Here is a 23,468-nt window from a genome sequence, read left to right as displayed (position 1 = left end):
CAATAGCCACTTGGCCAACAGCTACTGTACTGGACAGCACAGGTCTAGCAGATGTGAGAAACTTCTGTGAGAACCAAGTTATGAGGAACAGAGATCCACCCAAGCCTCACGGGACTCAGGAAAACCAGGCGTAGTGGGGACATCGGCAGGGACCTGAGACCAGACTCGCTGCTTCAGAGGGGGTTAGCGGGTCCGAGCAGCCTCCAATGGAGGGACCTCGGGCCACATAAACCCTCTGATGGGCAGTGTGGTTGTGGGCAGCCTCCAGAGCCCAAATGCCTGGGTTCAAATCAACCGTTGCTAAGTTGGGTCACTTTGGACAAGTCCTGTAACCTCTCAGCGGCAGGTCCCCATCTGTATAATGGGGACACTAACAGTACCTACTTTGTGCCGATGAAGTGGGTTCCCATGTTGAAGCCTAGAATGGGTTCTGGCACACGCGTGTGACATGAGGGTTTGCTTCTACTGCCGGTCCCGCTGTATCCTTCCCGACCCCAGCCAAGCACTGGGCAACATGGTACCAAGGTTAGACCCCCAAAGCCCAAGGCCCGGAATTAAGGCTTAACTCTGCAGACAAGTAAGGGCAGGCTTCCGCCTTGGTAAAAATGCTCTTACCAGGATCAAGACAGGCATCAATGGGGTCTGCAGAGGCCAAGTGGGCGACATGAGCGATAGCAGGTGGACAGAGACTGGCAAGGCAGAGAACCCACGTCTAAGACAGGATCCTGCCTGTGGGCGACTTCCAAACGGGGCCAAGAGGCTGGAGAGGGGCCAGATCTTGAGTTTTTCCCCAGAGAAGTGGGGAATCTGGACTTATATGGGGAACATCCTCATTTCTATAGTTGGTACCTAATCCAAGGAATTTTTGTGTTTGCTTTTGAAACAAGGTGCCTTCTCAACAGAACACCAAGGCAGGCACAACGAGCCCACAGGCCGCCATGTGCACTTTCTGACTCTCCTCTTCTCCAGGCCCTTTCTTGGCTTCTTACGTCTCTGCTGCTATCAAGGGATACAGAACCCAGAAAGGATGACTTCTTACAAACTTTAAAATGACAGGAAAAAAAAAAATGACAGACACAGCAATCTAGAAAGTACCAGATTTTATTCTTATAAAAAAAAAAATTAAGTAACAGACAACAGTGTGAGGTGGCTCCAAGAGGTGCTCACTCCCAACATAGCCAGAGGGAAACCAGAGGGGTTGGTGGGGAGGGCAGTGCAGAGGACCCAGCCAGCTGGGACCCTGGGTTGTGGCGGTGAAGGGTGAAGGGTGCAGGAGGCAAGCGTGACTCCCCCCGTACCCCAGCCAGTGGGGTCAGGAGAAGATGCAGCCTGCCCAGGCTAAGCCACCAGGCCTCTTCTTTGGGGGGGGGGGGCAGTCACCAATAACAAGATCCAGAGCCAGGGCCCCGTCAGTCCTCCCCCACCTCCACCCCCCTTTGCCCAGGGAGACCAAGGTCAACCCCGCAAGGCTGGGGCTGGGACGTGTTAAGCCAGTTTAGTTCTCTAGCACTGCGGTTGAACAGGCTGACATGGTCCCTACCTGCGTGTTCACTATAGCAGCCACGAACCATACGTGGCAAATGAGCACATGAAATGCGGTTAGTGTAAATGAGGAATGAATTTTTAACTTTGGGTGATTTTCACGTATTTGAAGAGCCACATGTGGCCGGTGGCCACCACAGCGGATAGCACAGCTCTCCAATTTTCTCATAAATTTGGAGAGAGCAAACAAAGGAACACCGGTTGGGCTCAAAGCAGAAGCTAGAAAGAAGGTAGAACTGTCTACCCTCAACTACTCCAGCCCAATCGGGAGAAGGCACCAGGAACAGAGAGAGAAGAGAGAGAAGAGAGAGAGAGAGTGGCAAAAACCCACTCAGCCAAACAAAAACCCACTCACTCAACCATCCAGCCAACTTCAAATGGGACATACCACACTATTTCCTGAAAAAAATATATTTATCTATTTTTCTAGAACCAAGGAAGAATAATAATATATTACAAGAAGAGACACAAATATTCCCACCATCCCTTAACATTATATTTTGGGATCTGCTAGAAAAGTTTCAGCAAAAGCTACTTCTTAGAGGAAGCAGCTTCAGCAAGGGCCAAGGTCATGAGCTGGGGGAGTGTTAAGTATTAAAAAAAAAAAAAATGGGGGGATATTTAAAGAAAAAGAGGAAGAGGGCCCTGTCTGAAGCTATAAATAGTAAAAAATAATAATAATAATAATAAAAATCATGTCTCCGTCTCTTCTCTCATTTTCAAAAAACAAAAATTAAAAAAAAAAAAAACCATTAAATACAAACTTCGCAGGCCCTGCAGAAAGTGCAAGAGTGGAGGACATCTCAGCACCGGCACACTCTTGCCCAGGCACAGGCTCTGCACCAAGGACTGAACCATTCGGAAAAAAATACCCCACTTAAGATAGATTTGCAAATACTCTGCAAATCCATTTCAGTATGAACTTTCAGTTCTTCTTCCCACCCTCCCTCCTTCCCCATCCCCTCCCCCAAATAAAAAAGGTTGATTTCCAGAAAGTCACTTGAAAGAGCCGAGAATGGCCCAAGGTATACCACAGACTCCTGTAGTGTGATCACAAGTGCCCTTTGACGGACACATCTCAAGGTACAGATGGTTCTAGTTCCTTCTCCTGGCTCCTTTTCACAAGAGGGAGGGAGAAGGCCCACTGGGGGCAGAGCCCCAGCAGGACTCCTCTCCCAGCTTCAGAGGGGCTCTGGGTGAGGCATGTTCAGGACAGGGTGTAAGCTGGGCCCACATTTTAAGTGTAAGATTAAGAAATGATCCAATCCCAGACCTGCCTTTAGCAAGGCCAAGTGTAACCCTATTTTTCTGCCGGGACAACCGAGGCAGAGAATCGAGAAGAGGCAGGCAGGAACAGAAGATGATGTCTCTTCTGACGCTTGAAACATAATCAGAGCTGGAGATGCGGACAGGTCAGTATTAGGTTGCCCTCCCCCTACCCTAACGTCCACCCTCCCAAATCCTTCGGCTTCCTTCCCCACGGAGGTCCAAGCCGGTGGCCAGGCGGGCGCTTCAGGCATAGAACTCGTTGGTAGGGGCTTTCTTGTAGATGGGTTTCTTGCCCAGGTCATAGGTGCCTTCATCCTTCTTCTTCATGCGGTACACCAGCAGCAGGACCAGGAAAACAGCAAAGAGAATGCCCACGCCGCCGCCCACGATCAGAGCTGCAGGGGAAGAATGGGGAGAGCTGTGGGTCAGGACCTCGGGTACACTGCCACTTCCCCGCAGTCAGCTCTCACAACTATAGACATGCTCCCCCTTGCTGTTGCTTGTGCTCGGCATGACCTCATTCACAAGACAGCAGGGGGTCGCCGTAAGTCACTGGAGACCACAGAGCTAGGGCGGCAAAGCCACCATTCCAACCCGCACCTGCTGGAGCCCACAGCCAAGCACACACCCCAGCGACAGCTTAGCACTAACTGCGCCAGGAGCTAGCAGACCCGCAAGCTGCGACGATCTGCCCAGACAGACTCCTGGCACTCTCGTGAGTGCACACACCTACACAGACGGGTATACACGTTCTCCATACACACAGGTGCACGCTACCAAACACAGCTTGGACACGTGGACATGGCCGTGCTGCTGTGTCACAGACAATGACACACTGTGGTTTCCCCCCTCCTACGTGTGCAGCTCGGTGTGTGCTAAGGCCTGCAACCCACTCCCATTACTCATCGCTGGCTGTGTGATCGGGCAAGTTCCTTCATCTCTCTCATTGCAAAACGGAAATCGGAGGACCTTTCTCACACATCAGTCCTAAGGATTAAATAAATTAACCCACCGAAAGTGCTTAGAACAATGCACGGCAGAGGCTCAGTACTCACTACTTGTAAACCTTGGTAGTTTGTATGTGTGTCCCTAGCACCCTGAATTGGACCCTGGCACAACAGTGAAGTGCTTATGAAATGACTCTCCCAATTCAGCTCAGAGAGGAGCACCGGCCAAGGCTGCCTACTGGCATCAGGCAGATGCAGGCTGCTAACCTCAGGTGAACAGCTGTTTTGCAGTTTGCCAGGCCGCCTGAAGGGCTCTATCCTGTTTGCTGAGGGGGCAGGGATACCCCACAGAATCCTTGCTGTGGCAGATTGAGTCCCCTAATTCGGTCTTCTAGGGCTAAGGAGATTAATTTTCCATCCCTGCACACACTCCCAATCTATGCACAGAATGGGGGCAGAACGGAACAGAGGAGCCCGGTAAGGTTCTTTCTTGGCTAAAACTCTGAGAAAGCAGCAACAAAATGACCCCAGGAAATACAGAAAAAGCACATGGAATGAGGTATCCCAGCTCCATGACTGTTTTTATCACCTTTCCCCTCTGGTAACCCCGGGCGCCTCTTATCAGGACCTTGGTCAGCGCTGGGACTCTGCACTAGGCTAAGGTTCAAGGGCAGTCTCAAAAGTGACTGTGGTCGGGCGCCTGGGTGGCTCAGTCGGTTGAGCGACTGCCTTCGGCTCAGGTCATGATCCTGGAGTCCCGGGATCGAGTCCCGCCTCGGGCTCCCTGCTCAGCGGGGAGTCTGCTTCTCCCTCTGACCCTCCCCCCTCTCATGCTCTCTCTCTCAAAAATAAATAAAATTTAAAAAAATTAAAAAAAAAAAAAAAAGTGACTGTGGTCGTAGGTTCACATGCCGGGGCTACCAGTGCCTAGTTTTGTGACTTTGGACAAGTAATTTGGCTTCTCTTAAGCCTCAGGTTCCTTATTTGTTAAGAGTACAGATAGCCAACCATACCTGTCCAGTTGTGGAGGCTCAGTGAGGGGGGCACATGGATCAGATGGCTTCTAGCAAGCACTTGAGAAATTTCCAGGTGCAGAGATGCTACTGGAATGGAGGTTCCCACCCCAACGAACGCAACAGCAGAACTTCTCACATGAAGATCTTATGTTTGTCTCATTCTCAACCGGAAGATTTAAGAGATGACCTGGCTTTGGTTCTGTCTTTCGCTATGTGACCCAAACAAGTGGTTTGCTTTCTCTGGGCCTCAGTCTCCCCATTTATAAGACACACTTGGTTGGACTAGATCAGTGGTTTTGCACTTTTCTTTAAAAGCAACAAAATCCTTAGTTGGTGAAAGCAAAACCTTATGCTGATCCCACATATGCCAGCTAAAAGTGAAACTCTGTGGTTGAAAAAGAGGGGGGAGGTTTTTACCAAATATTTCGAAGCTTAGAAGACTAAAAGGCCTCTAAGGGCCCCTCTGGTTCCAAAAGCATCCCCTACCCCTCTTTACATTGCTCAGCAAGTAGCGAAGGTAAAGGAGAAAGAACATTGGCTCCAGTATCAGGAGGCCAGGGTCAGGGCTGAGCTGGGCCCAACGTCACCTGGGGTTATATTCCCAGGGAGCCTTATCTGCAAAATGCAGGGAACAGGGCTCTTTCCTTGTACCTCAGGCCTCCTAGGCGGTGCTGGCCCGGCTGGCTGCCAGGAGACAGGAGTAACTGAGCCTGGGTCCAGGGCAGTCACTCACCGGGCTGGTTCATGCAGACAGGCCCTTGGCCTATAAAACTTGGCCAGAGAGAGAGTTCCCTCTGACAACCCGCCCCCGCGAGCTTTGGAGATCCCCAAGCTGCCAGGGAAGGAGAGCGGGAGCCGTCCCCACCCCGATGAAGGCCACACCCGAAGCCCCACCCTGGGACAGAGCTTCCACAATAGCACACCACAGTCAAGAACCCTGCGGCTCTCACGTCAGGCCAAACCCTGAACCTCCCCTCTCCAAGGCCTCTGTGTCTTAATCTGTCCTATGAAGGATCCCGGTATGCCACCAAGTATGAAAAGTCAGTGAAGACTCAATGACAGATTACACCCACCAATCAGAAAAGCGCTTTCCAGTTGGCCAAATTACTTCAGATTCTAATTTGCATGGAGTTATGATACCAACCCAAGGGGTAGCATTGTACCCATTTACAGAGGAGGAAACTGAGGCTCACCTCCCCACTGGGGCTGGAAAGCTTCTCAGCCAAGGTCACAAGGCTGTCAAGTGACAGAGCAGGGGGATGGGGAGCCAGCCCAATGGGCCTTCATGGGAAGTGAACGTTTAATAATTAACTCCCCAGGTACCAACCCTAGGCTGTGCAAATGTTTTTAAAACAAGACAGAAGGACTTAAGGCAAGTGACTGACTCTCCGGCTGTTCTTTAGAAGCCTTTGATATCCTCGAGTCTCCAGGGTACCCGGGGGCCCCAGGCATCCGTGTCTGCAGCACTATCTCCCTCTGAGTCCTCTCCCCCTTCTAAGTCTCTGGTGAGGAGCTTACCTGCCAGAACCTCTGTCCTCTCAAAGATGCTGCTGCCCTGCGCGGTGCTGGACATGGACACCTTGTTGGACAGGTCCTCGTCCCCTTCAAAGGGTGAGATCCTTTTTGGGATGACCTCATTCTCCTCCAATTCCTTAGGTTCGGTGGGGACCCAACTCCCAGGCCCTGCCCTCTCAGGAATAAAGTTATCGAGAGGCACCTGCATGGGGTGGGAGGAGGAGAGACAAACACTCAGCGTGGTCTGGGGACGAGCCTGGGGCAGGGGACAGAAGCATTCAGCCAGGGAGCGAGTCTGCTTTTGCCATCTTGCTGGCTGAACCAGGGGGTCCTGGGACAGAAAGCAGCACCAAACTCTCAACAACGATGCCATCGAAGGCTCACCCTCCACCTTTCCAGGTCTGCCCCAAATGGGGAATGAGTAATGTGACCAAGGGCGCAGGGAAGCACGTGGTCCCACTCACTGCTGGTCAGTGGGTATTCGAGAATCACCACCCCGGAGGGCAGTGTGGCAGAGCTGCAGAAATTGCTTGGGACCCTGTCCCAAGGAGCTAATCAGAGATTTGAGTGAAAGAAGCTTGCTGTAGTGTTATAATTTTAGAAAATCAGAAAATCCGGAACATTTCCATCAAAAAGGGAAAAGCAGTGAACTATGATGATGCAGCCTATAAAAATGAATAGGAAGTACATTTAATTATGGGAGGAAATAAACTCAAACTCCTGACCACTTTATATACACAAAACTGTATATACAACTTGATATTAACGTTGGGAAATACCTAGAAATGCACAGAAAAGGGGCTGGAAACACATCTAAGTGCTGACAGTGATTATCCCCTGCAGGGAGGACGGCCTACCCATGACCCACAGCTGTGCCTGCCCCCAGGGAGCCAGAGCCCTGAATAAAAGCTTTCTTGCAGAGAGAGGTCAGACCCTCACTTATGGGCCCTTCTCAACAGGTGTTAGAGAGGAGCAAGGGGGGAGGGGCAAAAGCATGTAATCACTCACCAGGGGTTGAATTACTTCGGGGAAGATCTGGGGGTCCTCTGAGCCATCTGGAAGGTCAGAAAGGCTGAGTGTGAGGTCACTTCCCCTTAGATAAAGGACCTCCCCCTTCTTCAGCCATGGCTAGGGGGAGTCCTAACGTACAACCAGCCCTCAAATGCTCAACGTACAGGAAGTGACCATTCCCACCCCAGCTTCAGTCACCTCATCTGTAAAATGGGGCTCCAAAGACTGGGCTCTCTGGTTCTTTCACAAGAATGCTCAGCAGGTAGCTGAGCAGATGCTTTGTCAGCTCCAAACCCCTGCTCCATAATTTTGGATCCAGGGACCAAAAGCATCCCCTGGGTGCCGGTTAGAAATGCAGAATTTCTGGGCCCACTGAATCAGTCTGCAGTTTCGTAAGATCCCCAGGGGATTCCTTTGAGAAGACTCTAGATTGTAATATTAAATATTAGAAATTGCAACATTAAAATATATCCTGAGTGCTCCGTATATGTGCCAAGAGAGCTTTAACTCAGTCCAATCCCCAACACACTGATTTACTATTTTACAGATTTGGAAACCAAGGCTCAGAGGTCACAGAGATCATCACAGCACTCCGTACGGAGGAGGGATGCTTCTGTGCTGCAGCCTGAGCCAGGGAGTCACAGAAGACCATGAACAGCCCTGCCCTCCCCCCCCCTGCCCAGTCCAGCCACCCGAGGCCTGGGCCCCTTCACCCACGCCCCCCTCTGAAGCAGGAGCTTGTTCCTGGGCCCCCACCCACACCTCTGCCCACACATGCTCCCAGGCTTTTGAGCTGCTCCTTTTCCTTTTCATAAGAAGAAAACACTATCAGTTCTTTCCAGCCCCACCCCCACTAGGTCCCCAGCCACAGGCAGACAGGTCCAGGCTGGTGCTCAGAAAACCTAGAGCTACAAAGGAACTCCAAGCAACAAATAACTCACCCAAGGAGGGTTGTCAGGGATGGAAAAGGGTTGATAGTTACTTTTGTTTCCTCTCTTCCGAGAGGGGAAGAGCTCTGTTGGAAAGCCCCCACACAAATCCAAGTCTCAAGGCGAGCTCACTCCCCTGCGCTCGGTGAGGCCACCTTCCCTCCAACCCCATGACCCCAGGCCTGCCCACCAGACCCTCCATACCCAGATCTCCAGAGCCAGAGAGCTCAAAATCATCGGGTTCCTGCCCAGGCCCCCCAACATCCTCGTCGTCTGGTAGGGCTCCAGAAAAGTATCGGCCTTCTAGGAGGTCTTGGGGGTCGATGACTTCGGTCTCTCGGATCTAGGGTGAAAAAGGGAGTCACGTCAGCCACATTGGTAGCCCCCTGGGTGCTCTACAGCAGCCCCCGACCCCCAAAAGGCAGTGAAGTGGGCATTCAGTAAGATAACCTGGGGTGCTGGAAGGTAATCAGGCCAGAACCTGGAGATCACCCCTCCTGGTCCCTAACTTGCTGTGTGACCTTAGGCAAATCTCTTTCCCATCCTGGGCTAATAAAAATCATAAAGTTGGTAATAATCAGAACATTAAATATTACTAGGTACCATTGACTAAGCAAATAGTATGTGTAAGTCCCTGTTCTTAACACCAAAGGCATGTCTTTAACCTCATTTTACAACAGAGGAAACTGGGCATTTCCTTCTGGCACAAGTAGGTCGGAGAGAGAGGATTCAGCATCGAGCTGCCTGAATGCAGAACCACACAGGCTTGAGGGTGTGACGCTCCAGGGTTCTAGGATGCAAATGCAGTCACAGCTGATTCACCCGAGGCAGGGAGAGGGCTGCTGGCACCGGTCTTGCCCAGTCCAGGACACCTTTCCCAGCTGACTCAGACTGGGCTGGGGCAATCAGGGCTGGCTCACCCACGCCCCAGGGCAGCCTCAGGCCAGGCACTGTGCAGACCTGGTGACTCACAAGTACGTAAGCACACTCTTGTACTCAGCTTTCCAGCATCTCCCATAGATCTGTTCTGTACCAGCACAGGGGAGGGCACAGAGAGGCATCCTGTGGAAGGACCATCCACTCCAGCACCCACAAATGTCCTCGGCCCCTACCACGCGGGGACCCAGCCCGTCACATCACAGCAGAATCTTAAACCCCACTTCCACCAAGAAGCTTTCAAAGGGAAAGTATCAAGGTCCAGGGAGGCAAAAACTTCCCCAAGGTCCTGTAAGTACATCAGCTACTCTGTTCCCATCCCCCAGAGCTCACAAGGGTAGGAAACATTCAGAATGGTTACCACCTTCCTCTTAGTTCTGGGGCTGAGGCTTCCCAAAGGACAACAGCCCTGAGCAAAGTTCATTTCTTTCCCCCGCTGATTAACTCAAATACTAAAGTGCCTACTATTTGCCCAAAGAGTTAGGGTTTCAATGAAGTTCAATACACACCCCTCCTCTAAACATTCTCCTCTTCTTTCCCAGAGCCCCTAACTGTAGGAGATAGGGGCTCTGCTCAGAACCACCAGAATACCAGTTACAGAGGCCGGGGAGGTCCCATGCTCTCATTTCACAGAATCTGAGAGAATCTGAGCTCTGGACAAAGCAGTGACTTGCCTAAGGTCACATAACTGAGTCAGCCAGACAACTCAGAGTGGAGAGGCCCGGTGTCTTTTTGACTGCCCCAGGCTATCCTTCACCCAGCTGAGACTGCCAGTGACACCGGGGGAAGGGGGGGGAGCCTGAGGAGGAATAGCTGTTCCTAAGACCAGGTAAGCATTGCAGGAGAGGCCCAGGCTCTGTACTTCCTCCACTGGCTTCCCGGGAGAGGTGGGCAGGACCTGACTGTCATGCCCTCTTCCACCCCCTAGAGGGCAGATGCTGGATTCCCGGAAGGGAGGAGGGTCAGGCCAGGGGGGAAGGCTGTGGGCACACAGCCCTCTTCCACCGGATGGGAGAATCTTTGCTGAACACTGGGCACACATGGGGGTGGGGAGCCAGAGGGGTTAAGCCCTGGCTGGGGATGACTTCATGACTTGGGAATCAGGAGCTGCTGAGCTGCTGGTGTTGGAATTCCAGCCCCCGCACACAGCCCCGTGCCTGTGGCTTCGGTCTGGCAGCTTGGGAGGAAGGCTCCTCCGTGGTGGTTGCGAAACTGTCCCCTAGGGCGAGGTCCCTGTGCTCCTACCCCCATCTCCTGCCGCGAATTCCCCCAGGCCCCAAATCTGAAAGAGCAGGACCTCTTGAGCCCTTAGCAAATGAAGTACGTTCTCCTGATAGATCTTGTGCAGAAGTGGGCAGAACTGGAACTGGGGCCTCAGAAAGGTTAAGTGGCTTGCCCAAGGTCACATCGGCAGAAAGTGGCCACACTGGACCAGAACCCAGGCATGGGTCACTCGAGCCTTTAGCCACACGCGAATGAACACGCATGTACACAGAGTGCCCAGCCACCCAAGCTAGGAGGGAGCCCTGTCAAGTGGAGGTCAAATCCAGCCCAGCAGAGGAAAAAGGTATTTTGGCCCCTTGTCGACCTGGCCTGGAGACTCCGGTGGGAGTCACAGCTCCAAATCCTCAAGACAAGGGCTGGGGTCCCAACCGTGGGCAGTTTCAGGTGGGAGACCCTCCCCACAGGATTCTTATTCCCCAAAGCCCTGGAATGTTGTTTACACATCCTGCCCTTCTTTTACTATGTGAAAGTGTTAAGGGGTGTTTCAAAATAACCAGCGGGATCAGCATGCTGATTGGCTGACAGTTACTAGCTCAGTTTTTCATTAGCCAGATGGAGGGGAAGAGAGGAGGCAGGTATGGTGGTCTCAAAACCAAAGATGAAACCCAGATTCACTGGCAGTTCAGCCCTCCTAGGGGTCACCTGGTGATTCCCTCCCCCTTCCTTTCCATACCAGGTTCCTGGGGAGGATAACCAGCTTGGCTAATGTCGCGCCAGGGGTCAGCGGCACGGCCAGGAGTAGACCCAGTCAGACACCCATCCCGGGGCTCTCAAGGCTGCATTAGAGGGGCCCACGTGCCTTCCTCCAGCAAGTCCCAGGGCCTGGAAGAAGCTTTGTGGGGCGTACCCATGGGAGGGCACGGGAAAGCAGATCTTTCTTCCACTCCAGAAGCACCCTCTCTGTTCCTCTCCGCCCATGACTCCTGACAAGAGGGCCATTCCCACATGGGAACCCTTTAAGACTAGGTCAGCAATGGGCAAGCAACACGGGCAAGCATCCCTTTGTGTGTATGGGCGTGCCAACAGCCCTCCCTTGCCTCACCTGCTTTGCAGACAAGGGCCATTCAGTCTGGGGTGCATCTGAAGAAGGAGGCCACTAGCAGCCAGACCCTGCCTTGACCAGAGAGGACCCCATCCTGCTCCCAGCTGAGCTACCCATCTATTCTCCACTCACCCCCATCCCTGCCTGCGGATCGTGTGTTTACACAGGCACCCTCTCTGGGCCCTCAGGTCTCCTTTCTCACAGACCACAACAGAAATAGGTCAGTGGACCTGGGTTCCACAGACCCTGCTTGCCCCAGGGCTGGTGGGCACCTGGGGTTGGTGCCTGGGGGTTGAGATGCTGAATGCCTTCCCAGATTACCCACAGAAGAGGGGGTAGGCGCCGTTTTGTTCCAAAGGAACTAACACCTGCCAACAGAAGGTATCCGAGGTCACTGAGCCCAACGGTCTCATTTTATAACCCAGCAGACAGATTAAAAGACAAGGGACTTTGCCAAGGTCACCCAAGCACTTGGCAAGCAGAGCTGGACTTCGAACCTAGGTCTCCTAACTTGAGGCTGGAGTTGTCCTCCCCGCCCTGCTTCAAGGATTTTGGCTGCAAAACGAAGGGTCTCAGCAAACCCACAGGCCACAGCTGTCACTCCAGACATATTCCGCATCCAGTCCTTACACTATATAGTCACGAAGCTAGGAAAAGGTCACCGACCCTATCCCGAAGTCCTACAGCTTCAGTCACCAGGGAAAAGCATAGGGGCTGGGGTGACTAGCTCAAGTATCCACCACAAGCCAGGCACCAAGCTGGAGTCTTCCCTTTATGAGCTCATTTGTACCGGCCCAACAGTCTTGTAACGTGCTCTGGCCATTTTGCAGGAAACTCAGGTGCAGTAGAGTCATTTATCCAAAGTCACACAACTAGAAAGCAACAGAGCTGGGATTTGAACCTAGATCTTTCCCAAGACCACACCTCAGCCACAACCAGATTTCTCACCGCCACCCACGTGTCACCTCTCCACCCCGACCCCACACTGCCAGGCCAGGCTCCACCAGGGAGCAAACAAAGGTGAAAGTGGTTTTGCTTAAACGAAAGAACAAAAACTTGGCTGGGGCACCAGGGAGAAGTTCGGGATCAAGGCCTGGTTGGCTGGTGGGAGGAAAAGAGGGAGGACAGCCTCCTCCTCCCCCTCCCCCACCTCCACCCTCAGGCTCCTCCACAGCAGAGGTAGGGTCCGGGACACACTTGACCCTTCTTTCAAGAGGTGAGACCAGAAGGACAACTGTGCAAGCCAAATTCAAAGGGGGGGGGGGAGCAAGGACACTGGGTTCCAACCACTGAATCCACCAGAGTGATTCTGACCAGAGATCCCAAAAAGCAGCCTCTGGTACAATCACTGTATTCCCCCATCCCCCTTTCTGAAGGGTCAGGTACCCCCCCAGAAGGAGCACACCCAGGAGCCACAATCAGAGACCTACACCTCAGCAGAAATGAAGGATCTGCCAGCAGAGTGGTTCCCCACAAGCAAAGCACAGGCTGGCCACTCCGTAACTGTAGGAGTCTTGGGGTCTACGTCACATCTTGAACCCTCAGCTTTCTCTTTCGGTACCCAGGGCTAGGAGCACCCTGCAGGATGATGAGGATTAAGTGCAGTGCATTAGTGTGTGCAAGGAATCCAGCATATGGCCTGGTACACAGCAGGTGCTCAATGAGTAGCAGCTATTATCAATCCCCACCTGCCTCCCTTCTGGCTAAAGGGATTAGTGCTCAAAGGGTCAGAGAGACCTGGGAAAAGCTGTGGAAGCAGCTCCACTGCTAGAAAGAAGGTGGTCAGTGGATCGGGGTGTGGGAGGAGGTGCTTCACAAATCGTGAATAAATACCTATAATGGGTATTTATTTTGCTTCTGGGACAACCGACCAGGTCCCCTGCATCCCCAATTGCAAAGGACCCAGAGATGGGCAGAGACCACACAACTTGGAGCACCCATTCTAAGACAACAGAGGCAGAGGAAACGCGGTTGTATTTTTCCAAAAGGAGCAAATGGAAGTGACTAGAGACGCCTGACATTCTACTGGGGGACCTGTACCCCCGGGGGGTATTTACTGACCTGCCTTAGGGACAAAAAAAAAAATATCCAAGAGGCAAAAAGAAACCACATACAGCTAGTGCCCTGGTACCTGGAGGGTTAAGCCAGGTCTGGGGGTAGGGGTGGGGCTGGGGGGGTTCGAATGTCAGCTCTGCCCACTCCAAGGTCGGGTTACTCTGAACACAATCACTCAGGAGAGAAGCCAGGCCTGGCACTGCCAGCAGCCAACTTTTCACCAACCCCCCGCCCCAGGGCAACCCATTCCACAGCAAGGGCTCCAGGATGCTGGGGTGCCAGCTAGGAATGGGGGTGGGGGTGGGGACCTGCATTCTGGACATCCCCCTGACAGCAGGTGATGGAGATTTCCCCACTGGGCCTCAGTTTGCCCACCTGTAAAAGACGGTTCTCAAAGAGACAAGCCTCCGTCTGTCTCAGGGCCTGGTAACCAAGCTGGGCACTGCTCCGATTACCGCTGGAGACAGCTGGGAGGGGGCTGGCTCCCCAAGGGCTGCAGAGACAGAAGTGCATTGAAGCTGGGGCTTGTAATCTAGGCAGCAGATCCGAAGTCCCTGCTGGATCTACGGGCGGGACGTAAACAAGCCTCCCGTGTTCTCAAGAGCAAAGTCAATAGCCTCGTCTCGGCTGATTAGATCAGCCCTGGGTGCTGGCTTCCTGCCCCTTCCCAGCCTCCCCCTTCCATAACCCCCACCACCACGTGAGGAAGCCACTGCTCCAGACCAGGTCAGTCTGTCCCACAGACGTCTCCCAGCTGGTCTTTCCCTGGGAGTGTCCCCACTCCCTGTGATCGGCCACGGGTCATCTCTGCCCTCATGGCCTGAGGTCCGAGTGGTATAGCCAGTCCCGCAGGCCTGGCCACGACCAGCGGGCTCCACCAAGTCACAGTTTCCACACACACCAGCCTCTCCCTGCCTCCCCTTTCCATTACCCCAGGTGTCACCTGACTAGCCAGCCTCTGTGCCAGAGAAAACTGGGGCAAGCGGAGCTCCCGGCCTGCAGGGCGGGGGAGGGGAGAGGCAGACTGGGGGGGGGAGGCTGAGTAGGAGGGACTGGCCAGGGTGGGGGTGGTAACTGGGGGCACAGACAAGGTGGTAAAAAGTAGGAGGGATGGTAGGGGGGACTGCAGAAGGCCAAAGCTGGGAAAATCTGTTCAAATCACAAAGTGATCTCCTGGGGACTCCTGGAGCCCTCTGGAAAGGAGAAAAAAGTTTTGAACCCCAAGAACTGTAACTATCGGTTTACATTTTCGGCGTGCACTCAGATACCACCTCCCTGAAGCCAACATCTGGCCCCGGGGAAGAGCCCTCGTCTAGCCACTAAGAATAAACCAAGATCAAGCCAGCACTTTACAACTTTGCCAAATACCGATTATGACCCTTGAGTGACACAGGTGTTTTACTGAGGACATACTGGTGAAGTGACTTATTAACTAACTGCATGTCCCTGGGTGAGCAGCAGAGCTGGGATGGTGACTCAGGTTTTTCTGGCTATTAAATGTACCCACTTCCACTCACCTAGCAGACAGGGCCAAAGGGCCTGGCCAGGTGCAGGGACGTGCCTGAAGGTCACCAGTGAGTCAGGCTTCCAGTACTTCTAGGGTTAAATCAGGCCCCAACTGTTGACACAGGCCTGCTCCTCCCTCTCTAGAGGCCCATGTACTGAAAATCTACCCGCTTTTCAGACACTGTACCTTCCCGGCCACCATTGAAACCCCTCTCCAAGGCCAGAGCACTCATTGCAATTCACTCAGCCTCCGTAGGCCTAGAAACTCTGCCCCTCCAACTGAGGAGGGTGACCCTGTTCTGGGCTGTGTCCAGGTGGTCCCGTACCCTTAGCAAACCCCCATCACCCTCCAGGCCGCAAATAGCTCAGCGAGGGGTTCCTACAGATCCCAGCAGGAGGGGTGGGGCTGCCGAGAACTGGTTCTTGTTTAAATATAAACCGATCTGATAATTAGCAAACAGCCCACTTCTAAAACAAACAAACAGGAGATTTGAACTCTATCAGCCCCACCCTGGACTCCTCCCTTCCCACCTTGCAGCTGTTGGGAGGGAAGGAGTGTTCCAGGGGCCCTGGGAGTGGGATCCTCAAAGGTACAGGAACCACCTGGCATCCCTGTCACTAAGAAAGCAGCCTCCCAGTGAGATTTACCTCCAGCCTTGTCACCTCCTAGCAGCCTCACCACAACACCCAAGAAGCAGAGGCCGGGGAGACTGGGTGACACGGCCACAGTCACGTAGCTAGTAAGGGGTGGACTTCACACCCCTTCAAGTTAGGTCTGCCGGGCCCCAAACCACTGTTCCAGTGCTCTCCATCCACTTCCAGAAAGCAAGGAGAGGGCATCAGAAAAATCAGAGCCTCCTGGGGTGCCATCGTAACTGGGCTGCCCCAGCCTTGCTCTAGGAGCTCAGAGCTTTCAGGGAAACAAAGCACTACCTTCTCTGCACAGGTCTGAAGACCAATTCTGAAGACTGGCTGAATTTGCACCCTGTCAAAAAAGCCCACCCACAGGCAAGGCACTGGGAAGGTCTGAGGCCTAGGACTAGCATTTCCTGTACATCCCCTCAAAGACCGGGGCGCTGAGACACTACCTTTAGTAGGCTCTCAGAGGACGAGGTAAACTCGGGAGCCCATTCCAACACCCCCACTAGAGTCATCCCACTAGCCAAGAGGTTGAAAGGAAATGGGTGACTCAGGCCAGCCACCACTCTCCTCCAGTGACTCACAGGCCCTGTCCAGCCCCTTCCCCCAATTTTAAATGGTAATTTGGAAATCACACCCAGCAGTCCAGGAGGCTGAGAACAACTAGGAGCCAATTCCTCCCAAGAGGGAACTGGGGCGGGAAGCCCAGCCTGGCTCTCCACAGCTCCTCATTCAGGACAGCCTAGCACTCCAAGTCCTTGGAAAAGCCCTCTGTTTCCAGGAGCTGGGGATGTTGGGAGCTGAATGTCTCCACCCCCCACCCCCCAGCTTCTCCTCTTGTTTAGGATCTTTACCAAGGGGGGCCAAGAAAGCTCCCCTCCCCCCACGGGTGTGTTTTCAGGGCAGGAAGGACCCTTGGAGGGCTTTAGTCCAAGGTGGGCTTATTATAGAGTTGGGGACACAGAGACCCAGAGATAGGGCACATTTGCTCAAGGTCACCTTGCAGTTCAGAAGCAGAACTCAAGGTATCTGCTTTCAAACCCAGCCAATTTCCTCATATGGAATGTTCTCTGAAGATGCTCAAAACCAGACTCCTTGTATTATCAGAGAGGCCTGGTTCTGACCTTGGCAAGCCACTATCTTCCTCTGAGCATCAGTTTCTTGTAAAAATGTAAATAAAACTTACCTCACAATATCCCTGGAAGACCTTCATATCAGTGATAAATAACCTCAATGCACCTTTTAGAAGGAAGTCACATGCATGAAGTCATTCATTCATACAAACATTTCCTGAGTACTAACTAAGGGACAAGTATTTCACTGAAGATGAATAGAGCAGAAATCCCCCCACCCCCACGCCCTGGCCGGGTGTGGGTGGAAGTGGTATGTGTGGTGGGGATGGGAAGGGCTGGGCTTACCACTCAGAATTTGGTGGGATATACGTATTAATTATCTCACAAACTAAGTTTCTTCAAGGGAGGGAATGCCTTAGATGTCCAGGGTTTCTACAGTCCCTTTCAAAGAGTAGGTATTTAATTATTAATAGAATACTTGGGCTGAAAAGGGCGTTCAAGGTCATTTCTTTCAAACCCCATTTTACAGATGGGGGAATGTCAACCTCACAGAACCCTCTAAACCATGGCCCAAATATCCTTAGTGGTTCTCTGGGCTTCTAAGAATTCCAAAGAGCTCTCACTGGCCACTCAAGGGTCCCAGAGCCCCTGGGCTTCTGCCCCACTGCTACCTTGGTACAATCAAGGAGAGAATTCTCAAGGAGACCAGAAACATCTCTAAGCTAAAATACACTTCCCCAGAACCCACTGGGCCTGGTGCCACATCAGCAGGCTGTGCCCCTGGGGAGCAACACCTCTGGGGGGGGGGTCCGGCTCCCCAAACAAGGCTATCTTTAATTGGCTGGAGAAGGAGTGGCAGGAAGGCAGTTCAGGGGAATGCTCCCAGCTGGACAGGAAGAACTGGTTTGGGATAGCAAGTCCTGCCAGGGAAGAGGCTGGCTGCTCAGACTGGGTTCCCTTCCCAAAGCTTGTGGCACCAAGCCCTCAGGGTGGGGGTAGGGTACCACCCAAGGGGAGCACAGGCCTTCGGCTTAAACCTAAAACTTGGGGAGGGCCTCAATAGCACTACTGGAGGGAGACCTCAGTGCCCTCATCTGTAAAGTAGGCATAATATAATCCCCACATGCTGGGATTTTTGTGAGGATAAAATGCACCAGACCTGGCATTTGGCAAGCACTCAACAAATCATAACTGCAATCAGAAAATCCCTTCTCCCTGGGCCTGTTTTCTCCACCTGCAAAAAGAAGGCAGACCTCTCCATCACATCTATTCAGCTATGACTAGGTCTGATTTTTCCGGCCACAACCTTGGCAGGAAGGGGACAGGGGAGGCAAAAGGGGAAGCCCTGTGACCCAATTAGAGGTGGAAGGTCTGTGACATTCGCCAGGACACCTCTCTCCGGAAGCAGCTGCTCAGGGCCTACTTCTCCCCAGCTGATGGGTCACCATGCGCAGGGCTGACACAGCTGCCCTCCCCCAAACCATATCCTTCCGATGGCCCCCAGGACACAGCTGTCTGCTGCTCACCCTGAAGCACCTGCAGACTCAGCAGCCCCTGAACCGGGACTGCCATGTGACTGTCCACACAATGACCTCACAACCTCCTGGGCCTTTCTTTCCCCCCCACACACTGCCCAGGCCAACAGGACCCAACCTGGCATTCCTTCAGCTGTCTCCCTAGCTGCTTGACTTCAACACATCTCTCAGCACCTAGTTTAGAGCATTGTACCAGGGAGCCGCAGGTGTAGGTTGGAGTCCTGGCTCAGACACTAACCTTTCGGTCAGGTTGCCCTTACTTTGGGTTTTGGGTAAGTCATCATCTCACTCTGGGCCCGTTTCCTTCCACCTCAGAATTTCTTGAGGCTGGCCAGCCCCCAATCTCAACAGATTCTAAACTCTTGAGTTACCTGAGGATGGGACAAGGGCAGCCACTCAGAAAGCATCAGACTGCAGCTTATCATAGGAGCAGGAACTTGGAAGACTGGCTGCCTAAATTTGAATGACTCACACCCTTATTAGCTGTGTGACCTTGGGTAAGTCAGCTAACCTCCTCAGCCTCAGGACCAATTTAAGAACAGTAAACTGCCGGGTTGTCAGAATTAAGCTAGCTGATAGGCCATTAGAACAGCCAGTAGAAAGCTAGTAGAACACCAGAAGGCACACCATAAGCGCTAAATGTTTGCTATCATCACTGCTTGCCTGCAATTGTGCTGGCAGGTTATTCTCAGGGTCTCATTCCTCAACAGAAGCTGCCAGGCAGACAAGACTTTTCCCTAAGCCCAGAGAAAAAGAAGTCCCATAAAGGAACCGACAATGACTACACTCCACAGACTTGCTCCCCCTAAAAAGGGGGGCTTAAGGGCATGAAGGGGGCACAGAGCTGGGGTTCTTGGGGGGGCCGATAGCCTCTCCCATCAATTCCCATTCGCCCAACTTCCCAGATGAAATTGCCACCCTCCTCCCCCCACTGGCCGCTGGGATGAATGGAGCTTCTAGTGGCCTAGGGCTTTGTAAACTAGGACAGGGACCAGCGGGCAGCGAGGAGAGCTTCTCGGGGCTGAGATCTTCTCTCCCCCAAACCCCCTTACCCCACTCAAGGTGGGTACTCCGATTTCCCGTGCACAGTTCATCAGAAATAAACAGTATTCTCGCAGAAAGCAGAGGTTCAACTCTTTGGTGAAGTGCTGAGCCCAAACCATCCCTCCCGTCCGCCCTTGAGGTATCAGAGTCCCAACTTTGTAGGGACCCTAAAGAAGCACTGGCCATCTCCTGCGGCGCTCCCCCAAGCCCGTTGTGCAGATGGGGAAACTGACACTCAGAAGGGGCAGAGCCTTGCTCTGTCACAAGCCAGTGACAGGGCTGGGGCCAGACCTGAGGTCAGGGCTCAGTTCTTCGCTCCCCGGTGTGTGAAACAAGCCCCCCCCCCCGCACACCCGAACCCCTCCCCCTTCCGAGTACACGCAGCCCCCTCGTCCCCAGGCCCTGTAGGATTCTAGAGCAGCGGCTGTGGGTGCTTACGGAGGGCGAGCAGGGGGATCCAGGACTCGGAGCCTGCCCCAGGATCACCAGGGAAGGGCGCGAGTGTAGGGGTAGAAGAGATGACACCGGCTTAGTCACGTCCGAGCCTGGAGCGCGCGGCGGGGCCGAGGCCAGGGTAGGCGGGAAGAGCAAGAGGCTGGGGCGCACGTTCGCGCGGGGGAGCCACTCCGGCCCGGAGCCTCCCCGTGACTCCAGAGCCAAGTTTCCAGCAAAGTTTCCCCGGCCTCGGCGTCTAGTTGGGGGAAGCGCGGCCCCCTGAGCCCCCCTATCCCAGGCCCCCAGGAACAAAGGAGGCACCGGGCCGCCTCCCGGGATCCCCCAGTTCCTACCGATTCGGCAGCGGCGGCGGGGGCGCCCACGAGGAGCAGCAGCAGCGCGAGCATGCGGGCGGAGGCCATGGTACCGCGGTCCGCACAGCGCGCGCAGGCGAATGGCCCGGGCGGGTGTGCGGCCCCCTCTTATAGGCGGTGGCCGGCCCCGCCCCGGCCCCGCCCCGCCCCGCCGCCGCTCCCCGCCCGGAATTCCCCTGCGAAATCTGGGCCTTGGGGAGCTGCGCCCGCCCACGCGGCTGGAAACCCCGAGGGACCCGCCCGGCGCGCGCCTGCCTGCCCGCTCCCGGTCTACCCCGAGTCTCTGTCCCCTTTATTTCTTTAATGCCCTGCCAGGCAGGCCCCCAGAGATCACTCACCCCGTTTTATACCCGGGGAAGTTGAGGACAGGGACTTGCCCAGGGGCTTCAGTTTAGACCCGCGCTCCTCAAACCCGGTAACGCTCCCCTCGGAGGGTACGGAACACATTCCAAACGGGACGTGAACATGCATAGCCTTAAGGGGTCAGCAAACTTTTTTCTTTAAAGAGCTAAATGTTTTCGTCTTTGCGGGCCGTTCGGTCTCTTGCAATACTTAACTCAAACTCCAAACTCCGGCATCGTAGCTCGAAAGGAAAGCATCCTTGTTGTTTTGAATTTCCCCCCAATCGTTTAAAAATGTAAAAGCCATTCTTAGCAGCGGACTGAACAAAAACAACCAATGGGCAGACTTTTTGGTCTTAGGATGGCTGACTTCTGCTTCAAGGGACTCTTTGTCCGGATTTGGAACTTCAGAAAAAGTTTGATCTCTCTGAGAACTAGTCTGCAAGTCTATCTCAGATCTGCTAACACCCTTTGTAAAAGAAAGTTGTGTGTCTGCCTTACCCCGGCATTCTCCCAAGCAATAGGGAAGGAGTGGAGGTGGGAATCCTCTGGCGCTCCCAGGTACAGATCCTGTTGGAATTATCCTATGGATAGCATCCTATGGAAGCATCCTATGATAATCAGTCAAGTACCAAGGTGCCTAGACTTCTCTCTCGCCTTGATTGATTTCCATATGTATTTTTCTAAGGCAGGGGCATGGCTTCATAACCAGAGTATTTTGACCTCTGTGGGCAAACTGTGAATTCATACACTTCGTGGAGTAGAGAGTTGGGAGCGATCTCTCCTCTTCCCTGCCTTAATTATTATCAAAGGTTGAAAATATCATGCTGCAGAGATCCTTGACAGTAAAGCAAATTTCAAATGCCGACCATATTTTTTCCCCACGGATTTAAAGGTAAGCAATTTTTTCCAGCTACTCCCCTAGGATTGAGAAATAAACTGAGAAAATGAGTGAATTTCACGTCAGAGTAAAAAATCCTTTCGCAAGTCGGATGGTTTTTGCAATCTTTGCTTTCCACACAATTGAAGGAGGGCCTAATCTAGTTGTCAGTACATAGATCGTTAAAATAATTTTTGATGATAGATCACTGTGCGATTTTGGTTACCTGTCAACACATCGCTATAACAAAACTCCTTTTATTCCCACCAACTTCTTACAGCCAGTGGTGTGCTGGTAAATGTTTAACAATAGGTTGGGGGAAGTAGGAAGTGCTAATTCGTACCATTTGCCAATTTCTGTGGTATAAATACTCCCACCTTAGCTGATTTCAAGTTCCCAGTGTGATGTCATTGAACATGGAGTTGGTTAGAGACCAGCAGTATTTCTACCACATAGAGTGCAAAATAATAGGCACAAATAATATCATGAGCATAGATAACAATAAGATATAGTGAAATAATTAGGAAGTAATGAGTCTTGAGTACAAAGTATTTCCTTTGTTTTTAATATACTTAATTATAAGTTGACATAATTTAGTTTTTAGTAATGGTCATGTTCCCTAAGGTGCCTAGCCTCTGTGGGTGCCTATACCACCCACAAATTTCCTAAAAATTGAACCAGTACAATCTGACTCTGGTACACCCCTGCTTGATAGCTATAAATAATTAAAAGTAGGAATAATATTATTGCTAAAGCCTGTCCTCATTCTTGTACAAACAATAGCCCTCCAGAGACACGTGGACTAATGGGGGAGGAAACATTAACCAGTTTTACTTTTTTTTATTTAATAATTATTTATCAAAATCTGTAGAACTGGTTTCACCAGTGTAGACGTATGTCAGATTGCACACTTTAAATATGTAGAGTTTATTTTATTTCAGTTATATCTCCAAAAAACCGTTAAAAACACTTTTAGGACTTCAAAAAATTGTAATGTATTTACACTGTTTTGATCAAATGCATTTTTATGATAATTGTAATGATTGAAAATTTTAAAGCTAGTTTTATGGTCATAGAAGGTAAAATAATGATTCCATTTACATATATGTATTTTTAGGCAGAGAAATATGATAGCGTTATCAATAAGCTATTTAAGCATTAAAAAATACATTATTGGTGGGGAGCCTGGCTGGCTCAGTCAGTAGAACATGGGACTTTTAATCTCAGGGTCATGAGTTCAAGCCTTCCATGTTGGGCATGGAACCTACTTAAAATTAGAAAAAAAAAATACATATGGTAAAATTTTAATGTGGTGAAACATGGGGTGGAAATTTGAGTTTGAATAGAAAAAAGAATGATGTGAAATTTCCATTAGAGAAGAGCCCTTTCATGATTGATTGATTGATTGATTGATTGATTTTAGTAATCTCTACACCCAACATGGGGCTCAAACTCATGACCCAGAAATCAAAAGTCACAGGCTCTATCTACCCACTAAGCCATCCAGGCCCCTCTGTTCATGTATTTTTTAAAAGGATGGTTGTGGGTATCAAATTGCTAGGATATTTAATTCAACTGGATACGTTTAAAAGAATGACATGAACGTTTATTTTTGAGTGTATGAATTTATAATATGTCAGAAATTGTAGCCTTTGCAGCTATTTAAACTCTTGATGATAAAAGGTTAGCTGTCAACTAAAAATGTGCCAGGAAGTACATAATTGTTCAATAATCATTTGGGAAGCACACTAACAAAAAAGATTGAATACTGCCAGATTAGACAGAAGAAGCTCTTCTATAAAACCATCCCAAGGGGAATTCATTTCCCCTTCGAGTTCTGAGAATCTCTCTGAAGGCATGAAACATGTTTGAATGTGGTTATTTGTAGATTTGTGGGGTTTTAACCTGTGCTTCGTGGACTGCAGACAAGGGGGAACACGGATGGTCACTAATTCCATAGGGTATGTGTCTCTATGCAAATTCCTGGGGCAGGAAACTTCAGATTCTCTCTTCCTGACCCCCAAGAGGTTAAAAACAATTTGAACAGATCCTGAGGCCTTTTAAGACGTCTTAATGGGTTCTTCTTTGGCTCCCA

The 23,468-nt window shown here is 51.8% G+C and overlaps 1 protein-coding gene across 2 annotated transcripts; it reads right to left on the bottom strand.

Annotated features, from left to right (window-relative positions):
* Window positions 1-1,085: 1,085 nt before the first annotated feature.
* Window positions 1,086-20,245, bottom strand: SDC4 (syndecan 4). 2 transcript variants are annotated; one of them, XM_025875407.2, is made up of 5 exons: window positions 20,132-20,245; window positions 8,434-8,572; window positions 7,298-7,344; window positions 6,293-6,491; window positions 1,086-3,206 (listed from the first exon to the last, which is right to left on the bottom strand). In XM_025875407.2, the coding sequence occupies exons 1-5, from the start codon at window positions 20,198-20,200 to the stop codon at window positions 3,055-3,057; spliced, it is 606 nt and encodes a 201-aa protein (XP_025731192.2). In that variant the 5' UTR covers window positions 20,201-20,245; the 3' UTR covers window positions 1,086-3,054. The 2 variants fall into 2 exon arrangements, with proteins under 2 accessions (XP_025731192.2, XP_073736460.1); XM_073880359.1 differs by lacking the exon at window positions 20,132-20,245 and adding an exon at window positions 13,922-14,074.
* Window positions 20,246-23,468: the final 3,223 nt, after the last annotated feature.

The sequence above is a fragment of the Callorhinus ursinus genome, unplaced genomic scaffold, assembly GCF_003265705.2.
Source record: "Callorhinus ursinus isolate GAN/ISIS: 27379988/994484 unplaced genomic scaffold, GSC_fseal_2.0 scaffold38, whole genome shotgun sequence".
Classification (NCBI taxonomy): Eukaryota; Metazoa; Chordata; class Mammalia; order Carnivora; family Otariidae; genus Callorhinus; species Callorhinus ursinus.
The sequence above is the reverse complement of the archived record's forward strand: the minus strand, read 5'-3'. Positions and strand labels throughout refer to the sequence as shown.